The 12,714-nt window shown below is 52.6% G+C and overlaps 1 protein-coding gene across 4 annotated transcripts; it reads left to right on the top strand.

The window, feature by feature from the left end:
• The first annotated feature begins 2,658 nt into the window (after positions 1 to 2,658).
• On the top strand, positions 2,659 to 10,908 carry NAGPA (N-acetylglucosamine-1-phosphodiester alpha-N-acetylglucosaminidase). 4 transcript variants are annotated; one of them, XR_003965627.1, is made up of 12 exons: positions 2,659 to 2,780; positions 2,867 to 3,322; positions 3,749 to 3,888; positions 4,834 to 4,942; positions 6,021 to 6,149; positions 6,648 to 6,853; positions 6,958 to 7,005; positions 8,022 to 8,150; positions 8,323 to 8,454; positions 8,541 to 8,604; positions 8,750 to 9,115; positions 10,109 to 10,189. XR_003965627.1 is itself a non-coding variant. In XM_030301052.1 (12 exons), the coding sequence occupies exons 1-11, from the start codon at positions 2,695 to 2,697 to the stop codon at positions 8,763 to 8,765; spliced, it is 1,515 nt and encodes a 504-aa protein (XP_030156912.1). In that variant the 5' UTR covers positions 2,659 to 2,694; the 3' UTR covers positions 8,766 to 8,798; positions 10,109 to 10,192. The 4 variants fall into 4 exon arrangements, 3 of the variants coding, with proteins under 3 accessions (XP_030156912.1, XP_030156911.1, XP_030156910.1); XM_030301052.1 differs by having other exon boundaries at positions 8,750 to 8,798; positions 10,109 to 10,192; XM_030301051.1 differs by having other exon boundaries at positions 8,750 to 10,203.
• Positions 10,909 to 12,714: the final 1,806 nt, after the last annotated feature.

Here is a 12,714-nt window from a genome sequence, read left to right as displayed (position 1 = left end):
AAGGAAGGAAGGAAGGAAGGAAGAAGAGAGACAACGGGCCCCAAGTAGAGTCACATATGCCAGGCCCCATGTCAGCAAACCAAGACTTAATACCTAACTTAACTGCAGTTTCAGCCTCTTCCAGGAATGAAAGTTTTAACTCCAGTCTGGAGTAACCTGGTCAGCACTAGTGAAGTCATCTACAAGATAGGCCCCTGCCCTTACCCCAAAGGAAGGTGAAGTTGCCAGAAACAATCTTTCTTTGTCTCACTCCCGGTCTGCCTATAAACGCCTTTCATTTTGTACGGCTCTTTGGAGCTCCTTTCTATTTGCTAGATGGAATGCTGCTTAGTTCATGAGTCGTTGAATAAAGTCAATTTGATCTTTAAATTTACTCAGTTGAATTTTGTTTTTTAACAGCAGCCTTGGCATAAAGCCACATCAATCCGATGGCCTCCTTGTTTAATTAATGTCATAGGCTTCTCAGCAAATGGAGAATTTCAATAGCACATATGTGCTTAGATATTATGTGCATATTATGTGTTTGTTAAAGGAGTGACAAAGATGGGAGGAGACCAAAGGTCAGAACTCACTAGAGACTGCCTGCACCCACATCGCCCAGTTGACCTAGAGAAAAGAAGACTTCCTGGGGCAAGGAAGCTGGTGGCAGGTCTGGGTTTGTTTGCTAATGATTTTTGACTCCTGGATGTAAAGATAAGAAAGACATAATCCCTTCCCATCAATATATTTGCATCAAGCTGGATCATTTAACCCCAGAAAGGAAGTCATTTTGAATGTGGTTAACTGACTTGAACTAACTTGTTCCCCCACAAGCCTCAGAGCCACTCTTGGGGGTTCATGTGAGGGCTTTGACTGTATCAGTTCCAAAATTAAAGTGTCAGCAGGGCTATTCTCCCTCTGAATTCTTGACGGAAGAATATGTTTCTCTCTCCTAGCTTCTGGTAGTTACCAGAAATCTTTGGTGCTCTTTGACTTGTAGTTGTATTGGCAGTCTCTGCCTCTTTCTTCACATGGCTTTCTTTCCTCTGTGCATGCCTCTCTGTGTGTCTTCTCACAAGGACACCAGTCAGGCTGGATCTAGGGCCCACCCAATTCCACTATGACTTCATCTTCATGAATTACATCTGCAAAGATCCTATTTCCAAAGGTCACATTCTGAAGTTCTGGGAAAGATGTGAATTTGGGGGAACACTATCGAATCCAGTACACTGACCCTAACTGGCTTTAGGGGGCAGTGGTTCAAAGAGGGGTCTGAGTTCAGGCACTAACCATGCTGACTGTGAACCAAAACAGGCTGGTGGCTGGTGGCTGGTATGGCCCTGAATACCTGTGCACCAAAGGCTAACTCAACTCGTACTGTCTCCAAGGTGGCCTATACGTTGCACTGGCACCAAAAGGCAACCTAACTCTGGCCACTGCCCTGGACCAGAAGCCCAAAGAGAAGTATTCCCTCAAAGGAAGTTTGAAGTAAAGTAACTGGCCAGCTTCGTGGACTGCTGACCTGTGCAGGTACAGAGGGCCTGCACAAGGATGGGTCCCATGCTTGCATTCACACTCTGCTGTCTCCATCTTAAAATTCTTAATTTTTAGGGGCACCTGGATGGCTCAGCCGGTTGAATGTCTGCCTCTTGGTTTCGGTTCAGGTCATGATCTCACAGTCATGAGACTGAACCCCTCATCAGGCTCAGCTCAGAGACTGCTTGGGATTCTCTCTCTCTCTCTCCCTCTCTGCCCTTCCCCTGCTCGTGCTCGCGCTCTCGCTCTCTCTCTCTCTAAGTAAATAAATAAAAAAAAGAAATGACTTAAAAAAATTTTTTTTAAATGTTTGTTTATTCTTGAGAGGGGGGGAGGGACAGAGAGAGGGACACAGAATCTGAAGCACACTCCAGGCTCTGAGCTGTCAGCACAGAGCTCTAAGCTGGCAGAACTCACCAGCTGAGCTCTGAGATCATCACCTGAAGTCGGAGGCTTAACCCACTGAGCCACCCAGGCACCCCTGAAAAAAAAAAATTCTTAATTTTTAAATAAAGATCCCTGCTGATTATGTTCTCAATGCAACTTGTCTGTCCTCTTCCAAAATGTGAAGGTCATAGAACACCAAGGCTGAGAAACTGTTCCAGAATCAGGGAGACTAAACAGACATGACAACTAAATGCAACTCCTGTATTAGACCCTGGACGTGGGGGAAATAAGGACATCATACAGAAAATTGGAAAAACTTGAATGTGAACTGTGGATTGGTTCACAAACTATCAGTATGTAATGTCTTAATTTTACTCGGCCTGTGATTATGTAAGAAGATGTCCTTGTTAGTAAAAGATGTCTGCAACTTGGTTGCAAATGTTCGGGGGCGGAGGCGGTAAGTATACGAATAAAGTTGAAATAATAAACCAAATGAGACGAAAGTTAACAATTGGTAAAGATAAGTAGAAGGCATATGGGAGTTCTTTACATTACTCTTACAACCTCCGGTATCTTTGAAATTACGTAAACACGGATTTTCCCACCACCACGAGTGCCACGCCTCTTCTGAAAAAAAAACCAAACCAAAACAAAAAAAACCACAGTAAGTGATAGGACCGGATCTCGCGATATCCAAAGGACCCTAAATTATTCTGTCCCTCCTGAAAGCGGCCACCAAAAGTCTTGAGTCACGTGGGGTGGTCCCACGTGATTGGAGGTCCCGGGTCCAACATGGCGGCCTCCATGGGTCGCTGGCTTGTCTTCCTCTTTGCGCTGCTCGGCTTCCTCCGGGAGGCGACCAGCAGCCTCGGCTCGGGGTGAGTACAGCTCCCGAGGGTTGAGCCTGGTTCGGGAGTACTCCGCCCCCGAGCCCTCCGAGCTCACGGCCGCCGTGTCCCCACAGGGCCTCCCGCGACGATGACTTGCTGCTGCCCTACTCCCACGCGCGCGCGCGCTTCGCCCGGGACTGCACGAGGGTGCGCGCCGGCAGCCGTGAGCACGAGAGCTGGCCACCTACCCCGGCGACCCCCAGCCCCCGCGGTCTGGCGGTGCGCACCTTCGTTTCACACTTCTCGGACCGCGCGGTGGCTGGCCATCTGACGCGGGCAGCGGAGCCCCTGCGTACCTTCTCGGTGCTGGAGCCCGGTGGGTCCGGCGGCTGCGCTTCGAGGCGCCGCGCCACCGTGGAGGAGACGGCGAGGGCGGCTGGCTGCAGCGTCGCCCAGAACGGCGGCTTCTTCCGCATGGACACGGGCGAGTGCCTGGGGAACGTGGTGAGCGACGGGCGCCCGGTGAGCAGCGCCGGGGGGCTGCAGAACGCGCAGTTCGGGATCCGCCGCGACGGGACCCTGGTCACCGGGTGAGAAAGCAGGGAGCCTCGTTACTGTCGAAGGCAGAGGACCTGAGATTTGGGTTGTGGCCATGGTGGTGTGTTCAGGTCATTTACCAAAGCTGAGCCTCGGCGTCCATTCTGCAGAATGGGAATAGGCACTTTAATTGCAGGGTTCCTCAGTAGGCATCGGGTGGTATTTTGGCCAGAGTGATGGCCTAGGAAATTAAGGGCCATAGGATGAACTTGAGATCTGCTGAGAATGGTTGTTTATATTAGATGAAGTGTTAACTGGGATGGGTAGACTATTTACAGGGGCTGCACTAAGGGCCAGGATGGTTCCTGGGAAACCAGGAAGAATCAACCAGCCCAGCCGAGGAGGGAAGGGTAGTGGGACCCCTACTAACCGCAGCTGTCCCTGCTGGTGAGTGAATCTCTTGCCTTTTCTGTGTCCAGGTACCTGTCTGAAGAGGAGGTGCTGGACACTAAGAACCCATTTGTGCAACTGCTGAGTGGGGTCGTGTGGCTGATCCGCAATGGAAGTGTCTACATCAACGAGAGCCAGGCGGCCGAGTGTGATGAGACACAGGAGACAGGTTTGGGGTCAGACAGGTTGTGGCACAGCCCTGTTGAGAACCAGGACCACTGAGCTGGAGCAGGAGTCTGTTCTTAAGTCTTTGAGCAAGTACTATTCTAGGTACAGGGGATCCGTGGTGATTATGACAAAATAAGGTCTCTGCTCTTGGGGCATACTTAAGAAAGGAAATAGATACTTTTCTATTGAAAGGAAGTGGTAAGTGCTTCTTTTTTACAGAAATTAAGATGAAAGGAAGTGGTAAGTGCTTTCTTTCTTTTGAAAGGAAGATGAAAGGAAGTGGTAAGTGCTGAGGAAGAAAAGTAAAGTTGGGGGAAAGGGGACAGGTAGAGGAAAGGAGCTCTGAATCAGAATCCTGATTTCCTGCGCATGAGGCCCAAATGTGTGTTTTAACAAGCCCCCTGGGTGATTCTGATGGGCTCTCCAATTTGAGAAGCACCAAGGTGTGGAATAATGGGGTGTGAAAGGATGCTATGGCCCTGATGTGGAGATGAGCTGTTTTAGACTGAGCAGTCAGGGCAGGCTTCACTGAGGAGATGCCCTAGATTGGAAATAGCAAACCGTGGGAAGAGCTGAGGGGAAGCACAGTCCAGCCAGAGGGAACAGAAGGTGCAGAAGCCCTAAAGTAGAAAGTGGCTGCAGGGTGGTGAGAAGGGAGCCCCCAGAGATGAGGTGGAACAAGCAGGCCAGGGCCTTGGATTTTTGTGCTGGGGACAGTGGAAGCTATTAGAGGGTTTTCCCCTGGAAGCTGATGTCACTTAATTTTCACCTGAGAAGAGCCCTCTGGCTACTATGTGGAGACTGAGTGGGACAGGGCAGATGGGAGGCAGGAAGCTGCGATCTAAGTGAAATGTTGGAGAGTGGCATTAGACTGGCAGAAACTACAGGCAGAGTCCAGGAGGCTTCCCACAGGGTGAGGTCATCAGCCAGGCTTCTTCTCTCGTAGGCTCTTTTAGCAAATTTGTGAATGTGATGTCAGCCAGGACGGCAGTGGGACATGACCGGAAGGGGCAGCTGGTGTTCTTCCACGCAGATGGGCAGACGGAGCAGCGGGGGTGAGTGCCGGAAACTGGGAATGCCAGGCCTGGGCTTAGTCTGGCTTTGAGGGACTTCAGCCCACCAACAACTGCCCTTCTGACTCCCCAGCTGTTCCCCGAGGATGTTCACATCCATCTGTCCCCTGCCTTCCCACACGAAAAGAGTCCCTACGTCTGCCCCAGTTCTGAGAACTCCTCATCCTCCACACTCTTCCTCTCCATCCCCCCAACTTAGGCCTCCTCTCTCCTGCGCTCCAGATGGGGTAATAGGAAGTAATTACAAAGTTAGCAGGGAGAAGACCTCTGTTCCAGTCTCAGCTCTGCTGTCCACTAGCTCTGTGGCCATAGACAAGTCGCTCAGCCTCTCTGAGGCACAGTTTCTTTCTCTGTGAAGAGAGTGTATTAGTTTGTTATTTGCTGAGTAACAAACAAACACAAACAGCCCCCATTTGTTAGATCACAGTTCTGTAGGTCAGAAGTCTGGAGGGCTCAACTGGGTTCTGTGTTTGAGGTATCCCATGGACAAAATCAAGCTGTTTTCCAGGCAGGGCTCTCATCTGGAGCTTCAGGGAAAGAATCCTCTTCCCAGCTCATTTGGGGGGTTGGAAGAATGCACTTCGTTGTGGTTGTAGGACAGAAGGCTGTATTTCTTCACTGGTTGTTGGCCAGGGGACCTTCAGCTCCTTCAGGCTGCCCACATTCCTTCCCATGCATGTACCCTCCCCGTCTTCATGCCAGCAAAGATGTGTCCCGTCCCTTTGCCCCCTTTGTATTTCCAAAACCTCTCACTTCACCTTCTGCCACCAGCCAGGGAAAGGTGTGCTTTTAAGACTCTTGTGATCCCATCGGGCCCACCCATAATCCAGGGCAGTGTCCCTACTTGCAGACAGCTGAGCCGTACAAGATAACACAGTCATGGGAGTGATTTCCCATTATATTCACAGCTCCCAGGGATTAAGACAGGCCATTATTGGGGGGAGCCCACTTAGGAATTTGTCTGCCATAGCAAGTGTGATACTGTTCACCATGGAAAGTAAGACCAGTTAAACTGGAAACGCTGGTGGACATGGTCAGCATTAATGCTCTTATGCTGCAGCATTAACCTGTGGGAGATGGCAGAGTTTTTGCTGAAACAGGATGTGGTCAACGCCATCAACCTCGATGGAGGGGGCTCCGCTACCTTCGTGCTCAATGGGACCTTGGCCAGTTACCCATCAGATCACTGGTAAGCATGCCAGAGCTCCCTTCTTGAGGTCTTATGTCCAGGCCTGTCCCCAGCTGTCTCATTCAGCAAATATTGAGTACCTACTGTGTGCCAGGACCTGAGAATTCAGCAGTGAGCAGGAGGAGCCAAGATCCCTGCTTCTCACTGCTTACAAGAAGAGTGTTGAATCGTACATAGTGTATGAGTACCATCCACACCAGTGAAAGGGGGTTGATAGGTCAGGAAAGACCTCTCTGAGCGTAATGGAACTTGAGTTGAGATCTAAAGGTTGGGGAGGTGGCAAGGCTGGGCTGGGAGATCCTTCTGGGCAGAGAGAACAGCATGTGTAAAGGCCCTGGGGTTGGAAGAGATTGTCAGGGTGGGATGAACCTGTAAGCGGCTGGAGAAGGGGCAGTGGAGAGAGAGAGGCATCCCCCAGGGGCTACGGTAGGGGGTAGAAGGTTTAGCTGGGGCTCACCGGCACCATGGCCTCTCTTCACACACGATGTCCCCCTGCAGCCAGGACAACATGTGGCGCTGTCCGCGCCGCGTGTCTACTGTGGTGTGTTTGCACGAGCCCCGCTGCCAGCCGCCTGACTGCAGCGGCCATGGGACCTGTGTGGAGGGGCGCTGCCAGTGCACGGGGCACTTCTGGCAGGGCGCTGCCTGCAACAAGCTGGACTGTGGCCCCTCCAACTGCAGCCAGCGCGGGCTTTGCACAGAGAGTGAGTGGGGTCTCCGGGGAGGCAGCTGTGACCGGGGCTCCCAGCTCTCACTGCCTTGGCCCTGCCTGATCCCTCACCTGGCCTTCTTGGTCTTGTCTTGGCAGCTGGCTGCCGCTGTGAAGCTGGATGGACGGGGTCCAACTGCAGTGAAGGTAAAAGCCAGCAGGCCAGCTGCCTCCCCGGCCCTGGACACATGGGGAGAGGGCGAGCGCGGCAGCTGCTTTTATCCCACTCCCTGTGTCTTCCTCTCACCTGACTAAATCATTGCATCGATGTCCTGCAGCAGCCACAAGAAATTCCACACACTGCATGGCTGAGAGCAACAGAAATTCATTCTCTCACAGTTCAGGAGGCCACAACTGCAAAACTCATGGTGTCTGCAGGGCCGGCACTCCCTCCAAAAGGTCTAGGGGAGGCTCCTTCCTGCCCCTTCCAGCTCCTGGTGGCTCCAGGCGTTCTTTGGCTTGCGGCCACGTTACTCCAGTCTCTGCCTCTTCACACGGCCTTCTCCCTGTGTCTGTCCATTTCCTTACGTGGATCCCAGGTCATTGGATTTAGGGCCCACCCTAAATCCAGGATGCTGTCATCTCTTAAAGATTATAACTTAATTACATCTGCAAAGACTCTGTTTCCAAATAAGGTCATGTTCACAGGTTCTGAGGATTAGGACATATCTTTTGGGGGACACAGTTCAACCCACTGCAACCATCCACAGTTTGAAATCTTTCAGGGCTTCCTTTTGAGTAAGTGGAAGAAATGAGCTCCTCAGCCTGACCTGCCAGGGTTCTCCAGAGCCTCCTCTACTCACTGACCCAGCTCTGCTCTGCGAACCCCCAGCTTAAGTGCCCTGCCCTCGGGAGCTTGCCCATCCCACCCCCTCCCGGGGTCTGCTGCTGCGCTTGGTCCCATCCCTCCTGCACTTGTCCTCACCTGTACTTCCATATCTGCTTTGCGGCTCACTGGCCACCTGCCCATCTAGACGAGAGTCTCCATGAGTGCATAGCCTCAGGGCCTGCCTGGAAGTAGAATTGTCCGTAACTTTCTGTTGGAAGAATACGTGAGCCTACAGGGTCCTGGGTGTGTGACTGAGATCTGTCTGCAGTCTTGACCCCCAGCCTAGCAAAGGCAAGGCTGGACTTTGAAAAGACTCCCCCCTTCCCCCCTCCAGCCTGCAGCAATGGCTCCTTCGGGGAGGACTGCGCCATGAGGTGCCAGTGTCAGAATGGAGCTGCCTGTGACCCAGTTGGGGGGACATGCACCTGCCCTCCTGGCTTCACTGGACATACCTGTGAGCAGGGTAAGCTACATGGGCCCCATGCCACCCAGGGGTACCTCCAGGGCCTAGCCTGGGGGGGCCTGGGGGGCACTTGTGCTTCAGCCCAGTTCTGTGCACACCTGGGGTCCATCCTGTCAGTGCAGAGAGAGGCCTTGCCACAGAGGCGTCCTCCACTTGTACCTCCTCTCCGCAGAGTGTCCCCTCGGCTGGCACGGGCCAGGCTGCCAGAGGCGTTGCGAATGTGAGCACCAGTGTCCGTGTGACCCCCAGACCGGCAGCTGTAGCCTGGCCCAGGCGCCAGCCCTTAACAGCATCCTCTCCCAAGGTGCGGCTCCTCCCAGATCCCCGGGGGGCAGGAGGGGGCATACCCCTCCCCTCCCAGCCTCTCAGCCTCTCCCTGGTGTCTTACAGTGAAGCAGTGTTTCCGGCCATCCGAGGCCACCCTGAGGACAGGAGAACTCTCCCTTCTCACCGGGTAGGAGATTAGGTGGGACTTGGGGCGGGGATGGAAGAAATCCCCCCTCCCTCCACCTGTGAGGTATGGCCTTTGCTCAGGGACGAGGCAGGGCTAGGAAGTGGCCGCTGGGCACCCAGATGACATTTCTCCACTGTGAACACAGAGGGCGTCACAGCTGATGCTCACAGCCACTGAAGTGGTCTTCAGAAATGGTGAGAAGGACCCCAGTCATCATCCCAGTTGGAGTTGAGTGGGGCAGGGCATGGGGTTCCTTTCCCTGGCGGTGAGACTCATGACCTATTTTCTCAGCTCCTGGTACACAAGTGCCAAGCCTGAGGAATTCACATACTTCCTCAGCCACTTCCGGGTGCTCGTTGTGGTGGGCTTTATGTCTGTTTTCTAGTGAGGTGGATCTCAAACTTGACCTCTGGGAGGGTGCATTAAAAGAGATTGCTGGATTCTATCTCTGGAGTTTCTGCTTCAGTAAGCCGGGGGAGCCTGAGAATCTGCATTCCCGGTGCTATCCCAGGTGATGCTATGCTGCTGGTATGGGGACCCTGCTTTGAGAACTTCCCAAAGGTAGTTCACACCTCATGGTCCAACCCTGGGTGCCAGCCCAGCCCCACCCGCGTTGGAGGTGGGAATCAAGTGTGGGTATGAATGAAAATCTCCTGGCATTGTCCTTTGGGTCAGTCTCATCAATAATGCAGGTCCCAGGTCCCTCCTGGAGGTCCTGACCTGGTGAGTCTGGGGTGAGGCTCTGAACGGCCAGAGCCACACCTGAAAAAAAAAAACAAAAAACATAGAAATGTGCTTTGAAAATGCACCCAGAGCAGGGACAGGGGCCCCGGGAGCACCCTGGCCTCAGTCTTAAGTTCGGGCTCCTCAGTTGTGAGACTGAGCTCTTCCTCCCCAGTGCAGACATAGAACCCATTGGCAGCTGTCGGGGAAGGAAGGGGAGCCATGGGGGGCTAACGACCATCCCCCCCAGCAATCTGCGTGTGTCTCTTTTTGTGTTGAGGGCTTTGGCCACAGATTCACGTGAAGGAATGCAAGGATCATTGGAAGCCCTCGCCAGCTCCACAGGAGGGAGGCAGGGGTGCTTTTCTCCACACTCTGTCTGCTTTGAGGTGTCTGGAACGGAGACCAGCCTTTGTGGTCCACATCATCATTAGATCCCCAACTGTATTTTATTTGGCCTGCATAATTTTAAAAAATTTAAGATTTATTACAATATCTGAAAATCAGTAACATTGATATTTTTAAAAAATTGTTTTCATGGTTTCTCTTGAAATACCAGGGGATGTGGCCGTGCTGGCCTGCATCCCACATGGTGACTGTCACTGCTGCTCCTGGAGCATGGGTTTGGAATGTGCCCCTGGCCCTACCAGGCCCATTTTGCTCCCGGACAGTCCCCTGGAGGTCCCTGACTTTGTGCCTCCCTTCTGGTGGAGGAGAGGGAGGGAAACCCCTGCAGCACTCCTCAACAACCGCCTGTTCTGGCTTTCTCTTCTGCACCCAGGACCACCTGGCTGGCCCTCACCTTGGCCCTAGTTTTCCTTCTGCTGATCAGCACGGTGGTGAACGTGTCCTTGCTCCTTGGTTCAAGAGCAGAGCGGAGCCGGCATCTGGATGGGGCCTATGTTTACCACCCACTGCAGGAGATGAATGGGGAGCTCCTGGCCGGGGACAAGGAACAGCAGGGTGATGCCCACAACCCCTTCAAGGACTGAAGCCTCCAGCTTCCCGTCACAGCCTGCTCCGAAGGCTCATTTTGTTACGGTCTGACTTCCACAAGGGACGTTTCAGGACCGCTGACCATCTGGGTGATCTCAGCCCTGGTGCCAAGCCAAGCTTCTGATAGCACCTGTGCCTCAGCCCCTCATCTGGCCCTGGGCTCTCACCTGGTCACCTGCTGTGACCCATGCAACCCTAGCAATACAGTGCTCCCTGGAGAGAGACTGCTCCTTCCCTGCCTGCCTGTGTCTGCTGCCTGTGAGGGCTGCTCTGCTGCCCAAGAGCCTCCGGCCTCCTGAAGCAGGAGCTGTTAGCGATGGAACTCGCCGTGACCGCACCATGTCCGAGTGGCAGGGTCCAGCCAGCCCCCCTGGGCAGGGGTGGATTAAAGAGACGATGGCGACGTCACGGGATCCTTTTCCACAGACCTCATCATGGAATTTGCCAATTAGAATTCTGTTTCCTATCATAGGAAGCTCCTCGGAGGGGACAGGGGATGAAATCATGTTTACACGCTTTCTATTTTGGCGTCCAGCCGCCAAGACAGTTTTTCTACCACTTGAATAAATTGGTGTAATTAAAGGATCCCCGGGGTGGCGTCTGAATCCTGAATTGTAGACTTCTGGTTGTTCCTAGGTCTTAACATGTAGGGTTACTTCACTTGATTCATGGGTCATAAAAAGGCAGCCCAAAGTACTTCGAGCTCCCTGATCTATTTGTTTAATTCAGGGCTTCTCACTTTATGGTGCACACAAGTCACCTGGAGATACTGTTCAAGTGCCAATTCTGGCCCAGGGTGGGATACGGGAGTCTGAATCTCTGACGAGCGCCCAGGTGAAGACGAGGTCTTGGGTGTCTGGACCACACTTTGAAAGGAAAAGGTTTAGTCCACTGTGATTTAATAGTTACCAGCATTTAAAAATCAAGAGATTAACAACTTAAGATTTCTGATTTCTTTTTATTTTTAATATGTTTATTTAGTTTTGAGAGAGAGAGCATGCAAGCAAGTGAGGGGCAGACAGAGGGAGACACAGAATCCGAAACAGCCTCCAGGCTGTCAGCACATAGCCCAACACAGGGCTGGAACCCACGAACCTCAAGCTCATGACCTGAGTCGAAGCTGGATGCTTAACCGACCGACCCACCCAGGTGTTCCTGGATTCTTTTTAAAAGAGGGCAAGGCAGCAGCCCCTGCTGAAGCCTTTCCAGGGCAACATCTTGCCAGAGCTGAGAATCCACAGTCCCCATCTGGGCCTGCCTTCTCCAGCTCACCACCACCTTAGCAGCCTGTGACCTGCCACCCCTGTGAGTATCTGAGTTTGTAACCTGTGGCCCCAGAGGGTTTCCAGGAAGTGCCTGGCAGCCCCCCAACCCCCTCCCCCTGGATATACATTACACTGTGTTTAGCAGATATTTTGGGGGTGGGGGATGTGCTCTCAGCAGATCCTCAAGTAGACTCATGCACATTAGGAACTGAATATGTCTCCCCAAGAATCCTGTATTGAAGCCCTAACATCTCCCCGCCCCCGCCACCCATGTGATGGTATTAGGAGGTGGCCTTTGGTTTAATTAGGTTTTGATGAGGTCGTGTGCATGGTCCCCTCGTGACGGGATTAGCGCCCTTACAAGGGAAAGAGAAGAGCACCCTCTCCACACACGCACACGAAGAGGAGGTTGTGTAAACACACAGAAAGCTGGCAGCTGTCTACAAGCCAAGAAGTGGGACCTCACCGAGAATTGAATTTGCCGGCACCCTGCTCTTGGACTTCCAGCCTCCAGAGCTGTGAGAAATAGATGTCTGTTGTGTTCAAGCCGCACAGTGTATGGTATTCGTTATAGCAACTTGAGCAGACTGAGACATGGTATAACTTAGTAGTTACTTCGTGCTGCATCACCAGTCCAAAACTTGGCAGCTTAAAACAACAACCAGTTACGGTTTCTTGTGGAAGAATAATTATTTTTCTTGATTCTAGGGCCAGCTAGGGGATTCTCTTGATCAGTGGTTTCAGCTGGGCTCATTGGTTTGTCTGCAGTCAGCTAATGGGCCTACTGGGGGCTGGTCTGGGGTGGCCACAGCTGATGACATAGTGCCCCCCGGTGCCTCATCCTCCAGGAAGCTGGCTCAGCCTTGGGATCCAGGTGGGGACTGGGATCCTGGAAGAGGATCCTGCAAGGCGTTTTGAAGCTTCAGCTCTGAACTGGTGTGACCTCACTTTCACCACATTCTGTCAGTCCCCAGATTCAAGGTGAAAGGAGACAGACTCCACCCCTTAGAGGAGATACCAAGGGACATGAGTCCAGGAGGCTAATCGAGCCCATCCTGCAGTCCATCTACTGTACTGCTGGTTTAGTTTCTCTTTAGAAAGGAAGAATTTGGTTCAGAGAAGTGAA

This window comes from Lynx canadensis, chromosome E3, assembly GCF_007474595.2.
Source record: "Lynx canadensis isolate LIC74 chromosome E3, mLynCan4.pri.v2, whole genome shotgun sequence".
Taxonomy (NCBI): domain Eukaryota; kingdom Metazoa; phylum Chordata; class Mammalia; order Carnivora; family Felidae; genus Lynx; species Lynx canadensis.
The sequence above is the reverse complement of the archived record's forward strand: the minus strand, read 5'-3'. Positions and strand labels throughout refer to the sequence as shown.